At 40.6% G+C, this 22,577-nt stretch overlaps 1 protein-coding gene across 1 annotated transcript in view; it reads left to right on the forward strand.

The window, feature by feature from the left end:
* The first annotated feature begins 7,319 nt into the window (after nucleotides 1-7,319).
* The window catches only part of RDX (radixin), a 44,510-nt gene continuing 29,252 nt past the window's right edge, over nucleotides 7,320-22,577 (forward strand). The window contains exons 1-2 of the mRNA XM_064717905.1: nucleotides 7,320-7,549; nucleotides 15,661-15,732. Coding sequence (XP_064573975.1) covers nucleotides 15,721-15,732 — 12 coding nt within the window. The 5' untranslated portion in view covers nucleotides 7,320-7,549; nucleotides 15,661-15,720. The remainder of the gene's footprint in view (nucleotides 7,550-15,660; nucleotides 15,733-22,577) is intronic.

A 22,577-nucleotide genomic window follows, 5' to 3' on the forward strand; every position in this document is an offset into this window, starting at 1 on the left:
TCAATGATTTTGACTGGCTTCATGTAGAATAAACTCCATAGAGAAGATGATGAGCAATCAGCAGGGCAACCAGAGTAACTCTCCTCTTGATCTGTTAAGTGGGTGCAAGGAACATATTTTGTTTTAAAAGAAACAAAAAGTGAGCAAACCAGACATCTTTGCAGGAGGAATGCTCCATCTCATCTAATTAAACTCAAAAGATGAACAGTTGGGCTACAGAGATGCATGCACCAGACAGATGTTCAACTTATTCCCAGAATTCAAGTTTGGGATGTAACAAAATTTTGAATTTTCTGATGGAAAAGACTGTAACCAAACAATGTAGGCTGCAAGTAGCATTTAATGCCAAATATCAGATTTAATAACGTGTTATCTACAGTCTAATCAGACCATTAGTTCAGGGTATAGAAAAAAACCTGCTCATTGTTTAACAAGGTAAATAGCTGGGATTGGTATTTCTTCTGCCTTTGTAGGGGATCTCAGTTTTATAACTTTATTTTCAGCCCAGATTTTGTCATCAAAGTAGGCTTCTCTGCAAGTTTACTTGATAACTTCAAAACCTGCTAGCCAAATACAAACCAAATGCAAAAAAGGTAGGAGCCTTGAAAAAAATTCATATCCTAGAAATGTTATGTAAATATACATCAGGAAAGAAGAAAAAGACAACTGAGGTGTTGCCAGCTGGGAAGGACTGACTGAGCAATCTAGTAACTTGGTTCAGAGGAAATCCACACCAGGCAAATCTCTCAAGTTCGCCTCAGCCGCAGGACAGAATCTCAGCTACTCCAAGTCAGTCAGTCACAGGGCTCTGTTTCCAAGCACACACAACCTAAGTCAACCTAGTTTTGTGCAGAAACTTCACTATTTTGTAATTTCGACTTCAGCAGCACCTGCAGTCTCAAGTCTGCCCTTATGTACCATCCTTTCAGTCTCTGTTCACCAGGTAACAGAAAACCATTAGCAGAATTTAAATTCTTAGGGGGATTGATTTCCTGTTTCTGTTTAATCATATGTCATAGTTTTGGTACTTGTTATGTTGTAGCCCACCTGGTTCTTCAAATGCCTTTGAGGTATCCTTAAGGGTAGCCAAAGACTGCATCTTTGCCTATCCTAAGGCAAATAAATACTCTTAAGTCTTTCAGACCTTCTTTGTACACAGTGAAATGAAAAAGAAGCATCCTTTAAAAATACACTGGGAGACACAGCACATTGAAGATCTGAGCACCCCAGCATTATCTTACCTTTCTCCTTTTCCTGCCTTGTTTCTCTTTGATGAACTCCAGTGAAGGGTGATTTGATCTGATAAGTTTTGATGGCAACATAGCTGCTGCAAAAGCATGTGCCCTCTTAAGGCTAAATTACCTTCATGCCTCCAAATTACATCTTTGTAGGTGTGCTGATGATAAAGTTCTGTGGTATTCTGGTTCAGCAAGCGAGGTGCCTTGATACATTCCTCGCTTTTTATGCTTGTGAGGTGGAAAAAATTAATCTGGGGGATATCTGCTTCAGCAATAGAGCTGTAGCTGGCTTTAATGACACATGCTTTTGGTAATATCAGCTCAGCCTTCTTGTTCCTAAATTCCCTCAGAAGTGTAGAATGTCTGTGCAGTTAAAACCTTGTACTCAGTACTGGCAGATTAACTCTGAAATAAGCCAGTGATTTTGGTGGAGGCATAGAACATTTAAAATAAGAGAGGAATTGTATTCAGTCTCTTGCTATCTCTTTACATAATGTTAATGTTGAGACGTTTTTGGGGTTTTTGCTATTTTTTAAAGCAGTTTCATGACTAAGGTTTAGCTGAAAACAACTTTGGCAAAAATGGGTTGAGGAAACTGTTGTGGAACATCCCCTTTAAAGAAGCAACGGAGTGTTTCCTCCAGGCATTTTTGCATCTTTTGTGATGCTACTGGAATGCCATCAAAAATGTCCCATATCCGGAAAACACAAACCTATTTCAATTTTCACTATTCCCCTCCTTCCCCCCTCAATACATACAAGTATTCAAAAAAAATTTCCCATACTTAAAAGAGACTGGATTTGGGGAAAAAAAATGTACTTCTATTTTGAGGTTTTGACATCTATATTTCTGTAAAACTGGGAGATGACAAAATATTGAGAATATATTTTGCCTGAAAAGTTGTAAAACTCCTTCTATGGTTTTGCTTATTTCTACTTGTTAATAAAGAAGCAAGCAAATGCAGTAAAATTAGAAGGGACTAGGACCTTAAAATAGTCCACTGATGGATTCCTAGTAAAAAGTTCTACTTTTTATTATGATTTTATTTATTCACAAAGTTAAAGGCTGTCTCTCAGAACAGCGTACACTCACGTTAGAAGAAACAAGCAAATAACCCTGCAAAACACAAACCCAACAATAACACAACCCCTGAAAGCATTTGCTTTGGCTTGAACAGTTTTATACATTTTTCAAGTTTTCAAACACTTGCATTCAATTCCCTGGTAATCATATTAATTTTTTAGGGTTTTTTGCCTGCAGAAATAGATTCTTAAAAAAAGTTGTCTGGATTGGTGCCTTTAAGTGTTTAATACCTCACATACTATTTTATATTGTTATAACATTATTTTGCTGAAGTGCATATGGTTATCAATGACTTTGATTTGCAGTGCTATGGGCATGACACAGCTCCTGCCACAATCTATCTAAATAAACACCACCACTAAAAAAACAGTGCTGTCATTACAGAACAACTTGTACTTGTCATAATAATTATAACTATGAATGAGATAAAAATATTAAGTGGACGCAAGCAGGAAGTGCAGCTAAGTGTCAGCTGTTAGACGACAACCTTATGTAGCAGTGAAGGCATGTTGGGTGACACGACGCAAGAAATCAGACAGCTTGCCCCAGCCTTAACTGCAAGCAGATTTATTTGTTAACCTGTCTCTTGTGCAATTACCGAGTTGCAAAAAACAACAAAAAAATCATAACATTATAAAGGTGATTGAAATAATAGATGGAATGTAAGTGCTGCATAATACACACTTTGTAATGAGCAAATTATTGCCAAGTGATATGAATACTGATTCACTTAGAATGAATTGCTGATTGCTGAGATCCATATTTGTCACTTAAATAAACACAGTCTTCTACAAGTGATTCTGCTACTCCCTGTGCATTAAGATTTGACTCTGTGATAGGTGGACACCACTATGGTATGTTTGCTGTAGTACCAGAGACTAAATACCAGGGAAAAGCCAAAAATCTGTTGGTGGAAGAAGTCACCACGTGTGACAGCCCATCAGTGATAAAGCCTTTGGGCTTCTTACTCACCTGGGTCTTAGGCTTCCAGTGAGCACAGTCAGCAAGAGAAACAATGTTCTTAAATCTTACACTGGCAGGAATTGATTGGGCTGCTGGACAAAGCTTTTCAAAAAACCCTTTGGATTTTCCATGGGAAAGGTGTGTGCTGGCCAGCCAGGCTTCACAGTCAATAATAGAGGCTGTCTCCTCAGCCGGGTGATCAAATCAATGGGTGAAGGACAGAGCCAGCTGCCAACACTGCAGTAGATTACCCTGCCCACTGTTGTCCAGGTGTTTTGTCCAGGCTTTCAGGTGCTGATTTATCCTTTCTGTCCACTGAGTGTCTCTGAAGAGGGAGCATCCCCCTTCCATATGGCTTTTTGTACACTAGGTCTGTCCTCCCTCATTCCAACACTCGTGCAGGGGATTATCCTGGACATGGACTCGTGGACTTCTTCACTGGAGCTGAGCATTCTGGAGGTGCTGCCCAAGTGCAGGATCTTGGCCCTGGGGAACACCTAAATAAGCTTCACACACCCATGGTATTTCAGAGAGAGAAAATCCAAATTCCCCAGGATCATGCCATATTTTGCCTTTTGAACTTGATCAAAGCTAAGACTGTGCATATGCATGGAACAAAGGCAACTTGGAATTCTCAGTGTTGCTACTGGAACCCTTTCACTCTTATTGAAATCTGGTATGTTAGCACCATGCACGAAAAATATGTTTTGGAATTAGATACATTTAGTTTTAAATGACAGACAAATTTAACAAGAGACATAAAAACCATTACTTTAGACATTTATTGTAATTTCACCAAATATTTGAAGTATCTGTGAACTAGATTCATCTGATGACCACAGGATGCTTTGAATTCCATTTGTTTCTAGCAAAGACTTTAAGGGGTAATCTAACATACTTTTTGGAAAAATAATTACTATTAATGTCCATTAATGCAATGTATCCTTTTATTGTTATTCAAAAACTAGCCAAAGAAAAAGCAATTTGGTTTTAGACCATGCAATTAGTAAGAGTAAAATTACCCTGCAATAATTTTAGACAATGTTAGGTCTGCTTCTGTAAACATATTAATAGCTGAGTATGTGTGTGTTGAGTCATATGTATAATTATTCCCAGAATGGCTGCCTTCCAGGCATGGAGGCTGAGTCCGTGTATAACTCTTCACGTTAGGGACATGGCATGGGTAGCACTACACTTCTGTCCAGGCTGCTGGCATAAATCATAATTGAATTAGGTAAGGTCAAGGTGTTTTGCACACTGTTTGAAAATAAAAAAAGAAAATCAGAAATTTCTCATGGTGGTTTTTTTTTTTAGTTCTCCTTTTCAAAATGCCTTTTCTAGTAAATGCCCCTTGAACTGTACATTTGGCTTTAATAAAGGAAGATTCTAACACACAAATGAGTATTCACTGACTGATGCTTTATGCTTTTGCAGGTGCACTGAAGAAGAGAAACCTTGGCCCAAAAAACATTACTTTCTAAAAGGATTCTAGGATTGATTGCTCAGATGAGGCAATAGAAGTTTAAAATCTGTTTTTTAATGAAGAGCTGGGTTTTGGCATTACTGCTGAAAGAGAAACTTTTATGTCTTGCACTTAGGGCATTCTTATCAGTAGCTTTATCTTTATAACCTACCTCTTAAAGAACTGTGTAATTTAAGTTGATAGGGGTATCTGAAAGCTCTCTTTATTGCCTCTAGTTCTTTCTGTAGTTTCAGTTTCATGGTTACAAAGAATATGATCTCTAACTACACTTCTGTTTTTACTGCCCTGCTTTATCAGACAAACTGCAATTTTACACCTTGTTAAGGAAGCAAGGTGAGAAGAAAACCACATTATACTGTTGACAAGGAAGATAAGACTATTATTTACTTTGACATTTCTGAGCAATAATATTCTTCATGTAACAGAATAAGAGATAGAGCATATCCTGCAGTGATAATGCATAAACTGAAAGGAACTGGCTTCCACATGCTATCAACACCAGTAATGAAACTGAGCCCTAGTGCAATAATCCTACATTTGAGCCAGTTCAGAACGGACTATTTGAGAAGAAAGCAAGCCTTTAATTCGGTCAACTAAAGTAAACACGTTTTATCTGTGCACTGCAGTGAATCATAGCCAATTTATTTAAGTGGCTGAATGAAACAGGGTTTGTTTTTCTGCATTTTGTTTGTTTGTTTCATTTGCCTTGCTCTGACCGGCAGGTAAAGGCCATCTGAAGGGGGAACAGTACAATGCACACTAACGGTGGCTGATCCGTGAAACTGTGTATCTGCAGACACTGCAAGATGCCTTAGAAGTTTAATGTTCTGCAAGATACTGTTTCACACGAGGATGTTCTTCACAATGAAGAACAAGAGACAAAAAGGAATCAGCCACTGTCACTTCTTCGTTGGAGCAAAACAGCACAGACAAAGGTGGAAGTGAAATTTTAGCCCATGTGAGGAAATTAAACTTACCTTTAATGGACTGAGATGTTCAGATTCTGTGATGAAGACTTAAGATAAATGCTGGATTGAAATAGTCAACAAAATGAATAAAAATGTCACCAAATTAAACTAAATGTCTCCTTAAAAAGTAATTATGTTCAAACTTCTATCAATATTTAATTTTATAACAGTTTGTATTATGTGGTCATTTACCTTATCAGAATGTTCTTTAAATTTTGTTAAAAAATTTTTAAAATATTTAGTCAGTGAGGCTCCCACATATTCTCTGGGAGATTATTCCCTCTTTGCCAGGCTGCTTTCCTTCTCTTCCCCATCTCAACTTCACCACAGAATGTTCTTTTTATTCTTCTTGAAGCAGCTTTAAATTGAAAATTCCTCATAGTTCTTCCCCCAACCTCTCTTTATCAGACAGCCAGAGGGTGAGGTGTATTAATAGCAGCTGCATGACTCAGAGTTGGTAGCTCGAGTGGATCCCTTTGCACTGAGCTTTGCTGCTTGGCCTCCCCGCTTGGGTTGCCACTGATCTCCGGGAGCACCTTCGCTTCCTTGCAAACAAAAATAAACTGAGAAAGCACAGTGGGGGCTGGGATTGCCTCAACCTCTGTGTCCTTCAAAAGGATTCTCCTCAATGCTATTTTATTCTACATTCCCATTGTGACTATATACAAAAAAAAGGAGAAAAATATCAAAAAAAAAGGTGTGATCCCGTCCACCAGCGTGACTGTTTCACACGACTGAGTGATGGAAAAAAGAACGCCCATCACTGCGATGATACGAAGGAGATGAAGAGGGTCAGTGCTCCACTCAGACTGCATTCCATGCTCTTTCCCTGAAGGCATCCCTGTTCTCATGAGCCATCACAGTTCGACCCTTCCCAGCCCTGGCTCACCGCTCACCCACCCCGGCGCTGCCCGCCGCACCGCGGGGCGGTGCCATCGCCAGCTCCGAGCCCCCCTATCCGCCAAGCCACCCGGCCTCCCGCCGCGCCCGCAGCACACGCCTGCCTAAAAGGCGGCAAGATGCCTGGCGGGGCTTTGGACGGAAAAAAAACCCACCCAAACCACGCCGCCAATTCCCCCTCGCTGGCTGAAGCCTTTTTTGAGATTGTCCTTTCCCGCCCGCGCTAACGGGAGAGCTGCTCCTCCTCATGCCCTCCTCACTCAAGCGAGCAGGGGGTTTCTGGCGGGCGGCTCTGCCGCTGCAGCAGCTGCCACAGGCTCTCATGACACGGGCAGGGCTGCGCTCGGCTGGGCTGCGCGGGGTCCCCGAGCACCGGCTCCGCCGGAGGGCGCGGAGGGGCGCGTAACCCGTACGGAGAGGACTGCGGTCTCGGAAGGAAAGCGCTCGCCCCGCCGTCCCCTCACGGGAGCTCCGTCCCCCGCCGCCAGGAGCCGCGCTCCCCAAACCATCCCCAAACCATCCCCGAGCCGTCCCCGTCCCTCATGGGAGCCCCTCGCGGCTGCCGCCCCCGCGCCCCTCAGGGCAGCGGCTTCGCGCCGCGCGCCGCGCATGCCCGCCCGCCCGCGCGGCGCGTGCGCAGTGCTTGCGCAGGAGCCACATCTGATAGGGGGGAAAATCCGAACGGCGGCGGCGGCCGCCATATTGCGGAGCTGTCACAGAGTCCGCCGCGCTCCGCGCCGCATCCCCGGCAAGCAGCGCGGGGCGGCCCCGCAGCGCCTCCTGCCCCGCTGCAAGGGGGCGGCGGGGGGGACACACCGCCCCGCCAAGAGCGGAGAGCGCCGCGCCACGAGCACCCTGTCCCGGGGGCTCGGCGCCCCCCTCCGCTCGGCGCCGCGGAGGGAGCGGAGTCCCAGGTGAGGCGGGGGCGGGGGGTGCGCGGGCGGCCGCCGGCGGGGCCCCGGGAGGGCAGCGCGGGGGCGGCAACGAGAGGCGTGAGCCCGCCCGCAGCCCTCGGTGGGCGGGGGGCACCGGGCGACTTGTTGCGGCGGCGGGAGCGCGGCGCGGCGCCGCTCGTGTGCGGGACACCGCCTCCGCCCGGGAGCGGGACCCGGCTCGTCGAGCCCCGGCTCGCCCCGCTGTGTCGGGGGGCCCCGGGAGCGCGCCCCCGGCGTGCCCGCGCAGCCCGCGCTGCATTATTCATGTCCCCGAGCGGCGCGGCTCGGCAGGTTACACCGTAGTAGACATGTGGCAGTCGGGTCGGGCCAGCTGAGTGCGGCGGTGTGGGGGAATAATAAGGAATTACTTCATAAACAAGTGCTGTGGAGCATCTGTTGCTGTCTATTGTTTTCGACAAATGCGCGTTTTTAAGAGTCCTTAAGTACTGACCGACGTAATGGGCGCAGCGGCCCTGAATGAGCCTTTGTGCATTGTTTTTTTGAATGGATTAATGTTTTGTACAAGTCGTGGGCATTTGTAATTAACCTTGTCGCTTAAAGTTTAGCGCAGATAAGGGGTTTTAGTTTCAACTTTGTGGAATTCAGTTGTCTTTTGTCAGTTTCTTAAGCTGAACGCGAAAAAAAAAATCTCTTTGGACTCCATGCCAGCACAACTAATCACTTTGGTTGTAAGGTGCTGTTAAGCTGTCTTTTCCAGTCTGTCTAACACCCTAGACAAGTATTTCGTGTTCCTCTTTCTAGTACAGGCTTTTAAAAAGAATCAGTTTTTCAAACTGAGTTACGGGAGTGGCATTTTCTGAGTTTCAAGGAGTTCAGCCTCTGTGGCCGGTTCGTGGCAGGCTTCAGGTGTCTCGCTGCTCGTCGCTCCGGTTTGTGTCCCTCAGCGATGCCTGCCTGTCGCCGTGCCTGTGCCGCGGGAGCGGGTTTGGGGCCGCGTGTGCCTGCGCAGCGCCTGGCACATGGAGGAGCTTGTGGAGATGCGGTTGTTGCTGTCAGCTCCGGGTGCGTTGGCACAGCGCTGCTGGGCAACGTGTGCGCCCGGGGAACATGTGGAGTTGGTGTACAGTAACGTGATGGCTACTGCCATGGAGTTGTTTTTTAATCCTTAAAGATGGCACAAGTAGCAACTGTTTGTTGGATTGTAAGACTTACCTCTATTGATCTATTGATTTAGCATGAGGGACTGTGAGAAAAATAAACTGCGAGTCAGTGCAGTGTTCCCAGATAAGCAGCCTCCCAGCAAATGGCAATTGCAAGGCAGTGGCGTATTTCCAAGCTTTGTACTCTAGTGACACAGTTGTTCTACTAGCTTGGGAAACTGGAAAAAGCGAAACATCTTTAGAAAATGCATGAAAAAATGACTTGGTGTGACATGTCTGGAGCTGTCCAGAGAATTTTTGTTGAATGCTGACTCAAAGAGAAGGGGTGAAAGTGTGTGTAGAGATGACAAAAAGAGTTCTGCTCTGACTGTTTCTGCCATTGCAGGGCTATGGTAATAGTACTGCCAGAAAAAGCTTGTTTCACAGAAAATTGGGTAAAGCTGTAAAGAGAATGAGGATTTAGATCCACCTACGAGCTGCAAAACCAGGAGGGTAAGACATGTAGATGTTATGACGCGAGAAGGCAGTTCCTGGCAGAGTTCCTGTAGCCTTTGCCAGGATAGGTGAACGGCCTTTCTTCTTCAGCAGCCTTGCTCCACTTTTTGAGAAGGGCTGCCTCTGTTGCCAGAGGTGAAGAGGAAAGTTGTTGTAGGCATGACGTCTTTATGCTGGATGTGTTAAAGACATCAAAGCTGTCCTATCGCTTTATATTGCATTAGAAGTCTGTGGGAGTAGAGGAGAGGGAGGATTTTCAAGTTTGTAAATGTAAACAAAGCTTTTATACAAACTTCTGGAGAAAGAACTGATTGTGGAAAGATACTGATCCATTACTGAGCCAGTGTATCCTGCATGCTCAGCAAGTTTACTCCAGAGCTGAAGAAGCCTAGGTGAGCTCCTTCCTTTCGACACCAAAGAACTGCATTTCTTGGCTAACTGTACCAATAGGCTAATACTTAGCTGTACTTTGAATATAAAAAATGTTCTTTTCCTTTCTGCTTTAGATATTTATTAATCACTCTGTGAAGTGAAACCTTCAAGTCATGTAGTACAAAGAAAAAGAAATATGGCATTGGCCCAAAAAGGCAGTTAATCTTTACATGAGTAAAGGTTGCAGTTTAAGAACTCTAGCTAGTTCATATGGGGAATGGTGAGTGGCCAGTTCATAAGTTTCCTTTATTTTATAGAGCTGTTTGTGAGAGACTGAACAGCATCATTCAGAAAATACAGTACTTGACATTGAGATGAGATATACCCAAAATTCTGCGTACATGTCCTATTTCTTTGCTAACTGTATGTTTAGAGAGAGGATTATTGCACTTGGAAGCTATAGTACTTCTATCAGTTTATATTCATGATTTCCATTTTTGATGGTGCATCCAATGGTAAGATTGGCCTTTCTATCATTGCAGACTCTTCAGAATCTTTGAATTATTTCCTATAGTGCATTTCAGGGTACCTGAAGTTAAGGTTACTAAACTGAATAAATATTAAGTGTATGTAAATCGTGTATCATGTCTAAAACATACCAGTTTATGAACTGGCAAAACTGCAAGTAGTGCAGAGGTATTCTTTGACTGGTATGAAGCTGCTTTTAATTGAATACTGTGTGGGCAACTGCCAGATTTTCATTTTACTTCTGAAGTTGACAGGAAGTCCAGTTTAGAAGAAACGCTAACTCTTCAAAATGTATTTTTCCTATAGATACATTGAATACGTAAGTTGTACTAGTTCTGTTGCCGTTACTTTTCAGACACAGCAAGCCTATTTTGGGTGTTTCAGGGAGGGGAGTGTTAGCGGAAATAGTGGTTTTAAGAAGGGAAAGATACAGTATATAAAAAAAAGTGGATAAAACTCTGCATGTGGTGTCTAGCACTGATCAAATCTCAATTTTTGCATATTAGGTGTACAATTCAGGATTGGATTTTTGGTTGGGTTTTTTTTCTTCTTTTTTTTTTTTTTTTTTTTTTTTTTTTGGTGAGATAAATGTCTTGTGTTAGTTCCCGCCCTGGTTTGCTTATATTGCAGACAACTGTGTAGGCGGTCGCTCTGTCCATCTGAAAAAGATGTATGCAGAAGTAAAGTCTGTGGCAAATGAACTTCTTTATTGGATTGCAGCAAGTGTGTCATTAGGGAGCTGTTAGTGAGAAAGATGGTTGCCCTGCAGACATTCACAGACTGCTTTGGAGTGGAGAGACATATTTGTAGAAATCTGAGACCTGTTAGTCAGGTCCAATGGCCTGTCAGTTGCCTATTGCTTCCCCCACAAAGATCTAACACTTTTAGGTACCACAAAAAATGGAATGGGATAAGACTTTGAAAAGAAAAAGTATATTAATTTTAAATAAGTTTCTGTTAATAAATGAGTGAATCATATTGCTGTGGGTAAAGCTCTGTGGTCCCTGACATCTATCTGTATTTAGGGAAACAGATGGCAAACCTCTTGCTGAAGATTAGGAGGGATGCTGCTGGAGGGGCTGCTTCTGAGAGAGGGCCCTAAGCTATCAGACAGGGATCCTGCTTTTGAGCGTTGCTTCCCTACCAGCCAAGCATCCTGCTCGAGCTTTCTGCCTGCTGTCCCATCCTCACCTGACCTCAGAGCCAGGGCTGTGTCTATGAATGTTTCTTTTGAAAACAGCTGCTGCATAAATTATTTGACAGAATTTTGGCATCGGGCATTTTATGCACCATCATTTTCTGAAGAAAGCTTTCATTGTCATCTTTCAACAATTGCTTTATTTGTAGCTTTCTGTGGCATAACTCAAAACTTGAGTTAAAAAACTTGATACTGATTTAAAAATCTCAACTGCTTTGTAGTGAAACTAATTGAAATCACAGCTTTTTATTTCAAGAGAGTTCTTGACATTCTGGATGACTTTATCTGTTTGTGCTGTGGAGCCTGCGGATACTTTTGTTGTTTTGGTCCGGAGTCCAGATTAGTGCATACACTTCTGAAGGTCCTGAGTGTTATAGCAGTAGGAAGTCTGCAAAGTCACAGCCCTGTTAAACCTGACTTGGAAGAGGGACCTTTAGGATTTTAAATGCTGAAGTGGTGAGCCTTTATGCCTTGTAGGTCACAAGCTGCTTTAAGAATGCAGGAATCAAAAGGAATATCATTCCCAATCCCAGCTGGCTAGGGTCTTTTTTGCTAGGCCTTTTTTTTTTTTTTTTTTCCCTATTTGCAATGCCATTTCCCATGAGTGTTAAGATTAAAGTAAGTGTAAGTAATTAGTTGCTTCAAAGTTAAGAATTTGGCATCTGCTAAATATAAATTTATCTGAACTCGCATTAGTAGCAAAAGCAAACTGCCACTCCAGTAATAACAGTGGAGATACACAATATTTTGCCTGGCTGCAATTTTTGGTTTCTTTTGGCCCAGTATTTCTCTCATGTTTGTTTTGTTTTTAATGTTAGCTGGTGCCAATGATTGGGAAAGATAGGGTGATTTTCGGTTTTTATTCAGTGCTTATTTGATGTCAATGTTTGCAGTTTTAAGATCTGTGAACTTCTTGATTTGTATATAAATATAATAGTTACAATGCATTTGTGTGACTGTACTGTTTCAAAATTGCACAATGTTTTCAATATGAAAGCATATTCAGGCTGACACAGGCTGTTTTTTGTATTATATATTGTAAGACTGACACAAGTTGTTTTTTTGTATTATATGTAAAATGAAAACAATGGAAATAAGTTCAGCCTAGTTGGCTATAAATTTATACTTGGCTAAATTTTTAAAAAAGAAATGATAGATTTTTTTTTTTACATTTATAAAAGATACTGCAAGCAGACACTTCAACAAAAATACATGGGATGCTGTTTGTTTTGCATAGATTTTATTTTTTTTCTGTTTCTCTTATACTGTGATAATTTCTCAGGCCCATGAGGTCTGTGGGACTAACAGTGAGACTTCATTTCTATTGAGTTTTACTTAAGAGGATTCTTGCTTTTTGCTGATAACTTTGTTCTCTTGCATGCAAAAACATGTCTCCCAGTTGTGGTTTGATGACATAGGATTAACCTGTAAAACTTTGTAGTCACATTTCTGATTTTAAAAGTTACCTTAAGGTTTTAAAGTAAGTTTTCAAATAAATAATTTTTGGTTTGTTGGTAGTATTACAGCAAAATGTTTGAGTAGATCCCAAAGCAAAAATCTGGGACATGTTTATGAATGAATTTGTGGTGATACAATGTATGAGGGTATGACAGTCATTGTAGAAATTGCTAGACATGTTGTCTCTTAGAAAGACCTCAGAAAGGAATCATTTGATAGCAGAGATCTTGGTCCTGTGCCATGTGCTGTCGTTGCTCTCCTGGAGACTGGACTCCCTTATCAGTCATCTTACCATAGCCCTTCTTTTCAGTGCTCTGTAACTAAAGGCACAGGAAGGTAGCTGTGCTACTTTCTGTTCCTTTTGGTACTGTCGAGTTGGCACGCTCACAAAATGGTGGATGAGAATCTGATTTAGCTTTTGCATCCTTAATTAACTGAGTGTAACTCTAGGGCTTCAATCGGCCTTCAGTTTTTCAAGCATTGAGCCTCTGCTGTCAGAGGTGAGCACAGGGATTACTACAGCTTGGAATCCTCCTAACTTAGCAGACATTGGAGCCAAGCTTGTTTTGGTTTCTGTTATTCTCTTGAATTTTTCCAAGGTGTACATTAGGGAAAGAAGGGAGAAGAGGAGGCAGTCTCTTCACTGAAAGCGAAACATGCTGTTGAATTTTTATCAAAAGCCAAAGTTTATCAAAAGCCAATTTTTTCTTCCTCCCCGGGAAGCTTTTGTGGTTAAAAGCAGAGGTGGGGAATAGAGGAAAAGTCTATTCATAATGTTCAAGGATATATTTAACAGTGTCTCAGAACAGTAGTCTTACTGCTGATGTCCAGGTGTTAGAAAGATAAATGACTTGTCAGTAGAATTGCCTTGTTAAAGTTTGGGGCTTGACGCTCTTCAGCCATCTCAGACCCAGGGGAAAGTTAGCAAAGTTTGGAAGAAGGATGTTCCATTGATAGTGGGCACAGGGAATGTGGAATTCACGAGCCACAAGGACGTTTGGCAGAACTTCCAAGATAAGGAAAAAACAAACAATGCCAACTCAGCAACTCTGCTGAATCACCTCCAAGTGGAGAAAAAGTAATTCTGGCAGGGGTGACTGTGACCACAACTCAGGGCCCGCTGGCTCCCTAAGCCCGTGACTCCAGAGGGGAATGGCTGAGCATGTGGAGTGATTGGCAGAAGTGAGAGAAGCTTTGGACCAGTAGAAGGTAAAATGTTGATTGAGAAGAGAGCCATGTGACCTGTAGCCAATAAAATGTGACTTCTTTGCTTGCTAAAATGTATGAAAGGCGTGAAGTTTGGATGATGGGGGTGCCAGCCTTTGGTGGGTTCGTGCCCAGCTCCCTGCTCTGAGCAGATGAGAATAAAGCAATGGAAATGCCTTGGCTCAGTGTGTGAATTGGCACTGCACATCAGGCAGCGAGCCTGCATTTGGGACATGACTGATACTGTCCAGTTCTCTAGAGTATCTTCTGTAATTAAAAAAGTCTACTAGAATGTAATTGTCTTTATGCTAGGCAAAGAGAGTATTATTATACCTTTAGAGTTGGGCTGGATTAGTTATAGCGGAGTTAATGCAACTTTAGATAGTGTTTTAATGTTTCCAGGCTGATTTTTCATTAAACACCAGTTTTGTTCCATATCCGAATTATGCCATTAGATCTGTTTCTGTAATCTTTCTGTAGTCTTAATGTTTGTTTTCTTCACCAGCCAACAACAATTATGCTTCTTAAATTCTGTTTTCATCCTTTATCTGGTTTTTTTTGTCCATTTTCAAACATATCTCTACAGATTAGAAGAAGAAATAAAAAATAAAGGGCTAATGCACCTTAAATTGCTGTGCAAATGTTTCTAATATTTACTGTATTTTTATTGCCAAGAAGCAGGGAAAATTTTCTTCTTTAATTTTTTTGTAGAAATACTTCATTTTTTCATTTTTCCTTATGAATGAAAGATCAGTTATACAAAAGCTTGGTTTTGATAACTGGATCGCTCTCAAGTATTCTGTTTTTCTCTTGCTTTCTTTTAAGTACTTCTAAAGATTTTATTCATCTGTTATAGCTGTGGAGTTACAATACTGAAATCTCAGATTATTCTGAGCATGTCACAGTCATTTTTCTTAGTATAAGAGTAATTCCAGTTAATATTGTTTTTGAAGACAATGCAGTCTGTGATGCTCCTTGCAAACCAGCCACAGTCGGATTTGTGGAGGTCATTATTGTAAATGTGTGCAGGAAGGTGACTAGCTGCTTGCTCGAAGTTAGAAGGAGTTGAAAAGGAGGTAGGATGATATCTCCCAATAACTTTGCAAGCATATTTTTTCAAGGCATAAAAACTTTTTTTGGAATGGAAAAAATAGTGAATACTTTCATCACCACATAGCTATAACTTACAGCCTTCTGCTTAAAAAGAAAAAAAATCAGTGTTATTTTAAGCACAGCAGAATTTCTTCCTTTTTTTTTACTGTTGGTGTATTTGCATTTATTTTCATTTGGAAAAAATTACCTTTGTTCTTTTGCTGAGAGAAGCAAAGTATTTTATAGGCAGGAAATAAAAGTTTTAATGCTTTAAAATTATTAGAGCGGGTTTTCTGTCTTTATGATGTTTCTTGTAAATAATGTTAGAGGTTTTTAATAGTCAATTATGTATGATAACTTTTAAAAGAATTTGTAGCACTTGGGGAAACTGTTGTCTCTTTATGGTAACATTGCTGCATAAATGTTCTGCAGAACCTAGGAAGGATGTTTCTGCTTAGAGACGTGTAGATTCTGACTCTGGCTAAATTAGTTGCCCTTTCTAGGTGTCACCTACTGAGAAGTGTATTTTGTACATGTAGAGCACTTGTATAGGAAATTGTACTATTTACTGTGATTATTCATTCCTTTAAAAACAACCCTCTTAATTTTATTTTTGGCAGAAGGGGGCAAAGAGTTTTTGGAAGATTTAAGCGGACAGGAGACTACAGAAAACAACAAAAATGCCGAAACCAGTAAGTAGCAGATTTATATTCATCTCAAATCTAGGAAGGTTTTTATGTTTTAGAGAGATAATCTTAACTCTTCTAATTGTTTTGACTCTGCCTTTTCTAGATTTTGTAAGATTTGATCTTGTACAATTGAACTTGAGACAGTTTAATACCAACATGTGGAGAAAAAGATCAAGAAAGCTTGGTACTGCAAATTGCATGGAGGACAATTGGAAATGGGAGCAGTACCTGAAGCCCACTTGGCTGGCAGGAGGAATGACTTTTCAGGAATTGTTGACTTTGCAATGAGCTACTTACAGTAGTTATTGGAGGTATAATTTGAGTCTGACTCAGTATCTGTGAGAATCAGTGGAAGGGTTTGGTGCAGGATTTGGCAGGGGAAGACGGAACATGTGTAAAGTGTCTGCACCAAGTTAATAATTTTACCATGGTAGAGGGTATCACATAGAAAGCAGGTTTGAATAGAGGAAATAAGCAGAGTTTATTCTGTCCTGTTCTGCTCATTTCAGCTAAGATAAGGGTTCATCCACTTTCTACCAGGGGGGAAAAAAAGATCATCATCTTCTGTTTTGATAATAATTCTAGAAGTCTTTGAGGAGATTATTATTCGGTAGGTTGATTCTTTTTCTGGTAATGTTATATTGCTACCTTAGGGTTTCATCTGCCATGTGTTTAATGACTTTTGCTTGTCTCTTCCACTTGTATCCAGTGAGAAAAGCATTCAGAAAGGGAACTGAATTGTCAGATTGTTTCTACTCAACTCGGTTGGTTTATGTAATAGCCTTCGGGCTTTCTTTGTTTACTGATGTTTCATTTTGGTAGCAGATTAGGAGCAGGGCAGGTCTGTTGCTAAGAATAAATGTGTCTATGTGCATGTGTATACACATACATCCTGATATGTAGATGCATAAAAGGTTTTTGCTATTAATAAGAAATTACCCCTGTAAATAATCGGTTTTGTGTGCTGGTATTTGGAACTAGTACAGCTCAGTGAATAATGTGAGCATGGGGCTAAGGGCTCAAAGTTCTGTTCTGAGCTTTGCAGTTGGTCTGATGACCAACTGGTCATACCTTGTTTCTGTAATTTCTTCTTTTCCTGCCAGTGGATTAAGGGCAGTTTCTTGGCACTTTTTCGAGCTGGAAGTAGCTGTCTCTATCGGGCTCATTGGTGGGAGAAAGCTGCACTATAAAGGGCAGGAAAATGAATTAGCAGCATACTATTTTCTGACCTGTTTGAATGCTGGCTATGAGAATTGAGTATACTGCCTTTGATGGAGCTTCTCAACTGGAAAGCTTTGTTTTAAGAATGAGGCAAAAAGCTCATGCAGCTTGTGAGGCCTTTGGTTCCATGCAGCTGGAGACCCATGGAGCCACAGAGGTTGTGACTAGGAAAAAAAAAAGCCTGGGTGAGGTAACTTCTCTTTAAATTCTGGGACTGGAACCATGAAATTTAGGCAGGCAGGGTTCTTGCTATTTTAAGGACCAGAGAAAATTGAAGGAAATAAGAATTTTAGGGTTGCTCACGAGGAGAGCAATATCCTTAGAACTGAGAATGCAGTGGTGTTGAAAGAGTGCACAATCCACCCTAATAATGGATATTAGCTACCAGATCTTGGCAAAGCTGGCCTTGTGTCAAAGAGATTTTTTTTTTAATAAGGGACTTTCTATGAAGAGTTCGTGCGTCTCTTGATGATGTGGGTGCATGTGAAATCCTAGAAGGAAGCAAAGTGAAAGGAGCCATTATAAATGAAATGAAATTGATTACATTTCTCAGTGTCTTCCTGTAAACTGCAGGTTGCTGTAATTATATTTGGTAATCAGTGAATGAAGAAATAGCACACTTGCCAAAGGTTAAATAGTATTACCTGTAAAAGTCAAACCTCAGATTTTGTTCTGGTTGCTTCTTAAATGATAGGTGGCTTTGGAGCTTTCTTCCTCCCCCCTCCTCTTTTCTTTCTTTCTTCTTTGGAGACTGTAAGAGCCTAGCCATGGTTATGTTTAAAGAATCTGATGTTGTTCTTTGAAGAGTTTTGCTGTTCTGCTCAGATTTGATAGTACTGGACAGGAGGAGGTCTCTTGCTATGGGTATTTACTGGAGCTCTTGGGAACTGTCTTTATGGACAATCCACAATAACCAAATGCACTTCTAGTCCAGAAACTATTTCTGCTTTAACTCCTTGTTGCTTATTTTTGACAGCTGTTGCAATAAGACAGTGTTCTGTCGCTTTCTTGCTGGAAATCATTTAACTTGAAAACTAATGAAATATCATGGGTAAAAGCTAAGAAAACCCAGTTAACATAAGTGGTGAGATTTTTGACAATGTTATTTTATCTCTTCTGTGTTACTGTGACCTATTTAGGTTTTCTTTTTTCAGACTCTGCTGTGGTGATCCAATTGGTAGTTTTCAGAAACATCTTGTAAATATGTAAACCTGTTCAGTACAACTATAAATTCTTACCGGGTTTCTGGGATGAATTTTTTTTGTTGAGAAAATAACAAATAAATAAGCCATAAATCAATATAAATGAATTCAGTACCCACAGAAAAGGCAATTAAATAGATTTTGGTTTCACTTTTTTTGGTTTCACATTGTAAAGTTATGTAGTATTCCAGACAAAATTAAGTAAATGAAGACCAGTAGAAAGTCTTAGAGTACTGGAATTTTATAGCAAACATCTTTCGCTTTTCTTGGAAGTCTCAGTCTGAAATAAGTTTCATGCCACTGTGAATGATTCTTATACATGGCAGTAAAAGGGCATGTGTTTCGGATTTTCTTTTTTAGAGGATAGTAGGTTAAATAGTTTGGGTGAAAAGGCTCTTTTGAAAGGGTAAAAGCAACTTTAATATGTTGCCCTGGGATACTAAGGTAGTGTGTGATTAAAAAGTATACATAATTGAAACATTTTCATTTTTGATTGCTTCAGTAGAAAGTCTGCTCCTTCATTTTGCCTGGGTTTGTGACAAAGTGGCTTTCCAGTTTTTCAACTGTTACTCAGCATCTACTCTGATTTTACAACCAAATAGTTTGTTTCTAAAAGAGACTTACTGTTCTCAGTTCTGCCTAGCAGTGTGAATTTTAGTTGCATGTAGCATGATGTGATCCACCTGAATAAAACTGATGACTTCTTTGTTTAATTACAAATTTTGATTACAGCAGTCTTTGCTGTTGTAATCAAAATTTGAGCTGTTGCAAGTGCTGTTCTCAGTATGCTTAGTTCTCAGCTTGCTGAAAAACAGAATATTTGTTGACTCTTATTTTCAGTGCTTTCTTCCTAAAAGAATAGATACAAAATGTTTCTCAGCTCTAGGCATTCTCACAGATCTGCGCTGAAAATAGAAACATAGAAGCTAAAATTAGACATCACGGGTTACGTAACTGTTAATCATTTCATATGCTAAGAAGATTAGATTTAATTGACTGAAATATTGTATTTATAGGGTGTAGAAAGAGTTAAATTATCAGCTGGTTTTGGTGATAATTTGCAGCACTTTTGTACAAGACTGCAAGGCATGAAAGAAAGCAAGCATTACACTGGGGAGTAACAGATAGATGTCAAAGTTATTAAGACTAAAAAGGATTTTTTTGTTTAGGTTTATTCAACATTTTATTATATTGTGTATTCAGAAGGAATAAATAACAAATTCTGGAATAGTATTGTGGTTTAAAATTCTAATATTTGCGAGTTCAAACTAATTTCTGTAAGGTGATTGAACTGAAATAGCATATAATTTTTTTTTTACTACAGTGCTGTTGTTACACAGGAAAATCTTTGAGTCTGTGTAATGCAGTATTTGAATTATGGCTTGAATTTATGATTTATTTCTGTAGTATAAATAGACAACTGATGTCAGCTTGGAGGACTGCTTTCTTGATTCGTCTATTAGTAAAATCTGTTTGGCATTATTCTGTAGCCTTCTGTTCTTAATGCTGTTTAATCCTTACCTTTTACCTTACCTTCTTCATAAAGTTTTTTTTCTTTCATCTCTTCCTATATCTACTTTGATGGTAGTATTGAGAGAGTGCTGTGCAGTCTGAAGCAGTGGGACTAATGCTACTCTTAGCACAATTTAATGTGCAAACTTGAGATTGTAAACGGCTGAACTGGTGTGAGGGAGCTCTTTGAACCAACTTTTTTTTGCCATATGCAGTTGTCTTATAAATCAGACTGGTTTTTGTGGCTTTTACAAATGACTAATTTGTATTGCATTCATTAAGCCAAAGCAAAACTTCTGGAAACCATTTCCATGTTATTTTAAATGGCCTTTTTTTCTCAGTATTGGTATCGACTCAGTTTTGGAGTTCATGATGAAGTGCCGTAACTAATATTTGCAAAGGATGGCTGAAGTACAGTAAGATAAATATTTAAATAATATCTAAATAATTTTAGATTATTAAGCTTACAGCCAGGTTTTGTGTGTGTTTCATGGACTATATCTGTTTGACGAGATGTTCAAAGGTAAATGCGGTGATGATGTAATAGTCCTGTAAATTGTGAAGGGTTGAAGTGAGGTACTTCAAGAAAATGTAGACATACTTTTTCAAGTCCTTAAAGGTGAAAGAATGCATGCAATAAAAATATAATTCCCTTATGAAGCGCAGGCTTTTATTAAGTGCACATCTGTGTTTGTTATTCCAGATATTTTCAATGACTGTACTCTTTATTGGTTTTGATAAATTATTTAATAGATTATTTGCTGGGGAATATTTTCTATAAATAGTATTTTGTGAGCTGTGGCAAACATCCTCGTAACCCATTAGCAACACTTGTTACCAAAACATCAGTTGCTCCCTTGGCAAAGAATAATCAACGTGTAATTCTTTAGTGTGTGTTCTTCCCTTTCCTTTGGCCACGTTTAATCATTCTGAAACAAGTCTGGTAAAATACAGATAAACTCAGTCTGCTGCTGATGCCAAGGACCTGGACAAGCTCGAGAAGTGGGACAGTGTGAACCTCCTGAGGTTCAACGAGGCCAAGTACAAGGTGCTGCACCTGGGTTGGGCATCCCCCAGTGTCAACACAGGCTGGGGGTGAACAGAGGGAGAGCAGCCCTGCTGAGAAGGACCTGGGGGTGCTGGAGGATGAGAGGCTGGCCGTGAGCTGTCAGTGTGCTCCCACAGCCCAGAGAGCCAAACGTGTCCTGGGCTGCATCCAGTGGTGGGCAGCAGGGCCAGGGAGGGGATTCTGCCCCTCTGCTCTGCTCAGAGCCCACCTGCAGGGCTGCACCAGCACAGGGAGGACATGGTGCTGATGAAACGGTTCTAGAGGAGGATCACTAAAATGGTTTGCAGAATGGAGCATCCCTCCTTATGAGGAAAGGCTGAGAGAATTTGGGGTTGTTCTGCCTGGGGGAGAGAAAGGTGCAGGGAGACCTTACTATGACCTTTCAGTACTTGAAGGGAGCTTATAAGAAAGGTGGGGACAAACATTTTATCAGAGCCTGTTGTAATAGGACAAGCTAATGGTTTCAAGTTAAAAGGATATAAAAGAATCAAACTACATAAAAGTAAGTAAATTTTTATGATGCAGGAGGTGAAACTAACAATTGCCTAGAGAGATGGTAGATGTCCCGTCCCATCTTTGGAAAGGTTCAAGGTCAAGTTGGATGGGTCTCGGGGCAACCTGATGTAGGGCAAAGTGTCTGTGCTCATTGCAGGGGGGTTGAACTAGATGACCTTTAAAGGTCCCTTCCAAGCCAAACTATTCTGTGATTCTATTTAATATGCAAACTTGAGATAGTAATTGGCTGAACTGTGTGAGGAAGGGACCTGTCAGATTCTGTAACAAAGATGTGGGATCCTGGTGAGTGCAAGTTTGAAAAGCAGGCACTGAATGGATCTTGTGGTGTGTGTAGTGGTAGCCTCCCAATACTTGCTACAGGAAGCCTTCATGCATTTCTCTTGTCACCATTGCAAGAGCTCCTTCCTGTTTCTGTATTTGTGTGGTAAAGTTGGTTCAGATTAGTGACTGTCCTTGTAATTTGTGGTTCAGATAATTTCCCCACCTAAAGAGCATTGTGTCAAAGTAGCCAGATAAGCAGCAGAGGTTCTGTGAGTGACAGATCATTGCTGAAGCTCCTGGACCTTCTCTCTCTGCTTGTGTTTTCTCAACTCCCTGCCATATTTATGATGTGGAAATTTCCCCAATGACTCTTGTTAATGTAGTTTGCCAGCTTTATTTTACAGGCAATGCAACTGGTGCCAGAGGTTTGATTTTTGTTGAGAGGCTGCTCTGTTATCAAGGTTTGAATTGGATAAGTAGACCTTCAGGGCTCTTCAGATTTTGACAAAAGTAACTTTCTTATGTTCTGTGCCCAGAAATAATTGAAGGTGTGAAACAATGTTACAGGTTTGTAGAAGCCTGGTATTTGTATGCCAAAAATCGAAGTCAGTCCAAATTCCTTCAGAAAGAAAATGAACTGTAGTGTTAACTTTTGTCTCTGCTTCAATAATTCATATCACAAAAGGTAATTTTTTAACATTACCATAATTTAATTTGAAACTTTTTAATTAGAACTGAATGTGTAAATATTGATTAGCAGCTGAGTGATTGTTAATTGGAAGTACAAAGATAAACAGAAATGCTGCAGGCTTAAGCAGTTACTGTAATGTGTAGAAGTGGCTAGGTACTCTTAATGCCTGTTTGTACCTGTTGGAGGTGTAGAAGCTCTGTACTCTTAGAGCACTCAGATTTTTTTGGGCAGTAATATCCAGAAGCAAACAGAATTTAGAGCTGTATTGAGTTTGTCTCTGTATTACAGCTATTATTTTACTGTTTGTGTATTCTAGTTCTTGGGAAGGATAAACTCTCAGGTAGTGTTTCTTGCATTTGTAGATGACATTTGTAGT

Source organism: Zonotrichia leucophrys, chromosome 1 (genome assembly GCF_028769735.1).
Source record: "Zonotrichia leucophrys gambelii isolate GWCS_2022_RI chromosome 1, RI_Zleu_2.0, whole genome shotgun sequence".
Lineage (NCBI taxonomy): Eukaryota > Metazoa > Chordata > Aves > Passeriformes > Passerellidae > Zonotrichia > Zonotrichia leucophrys.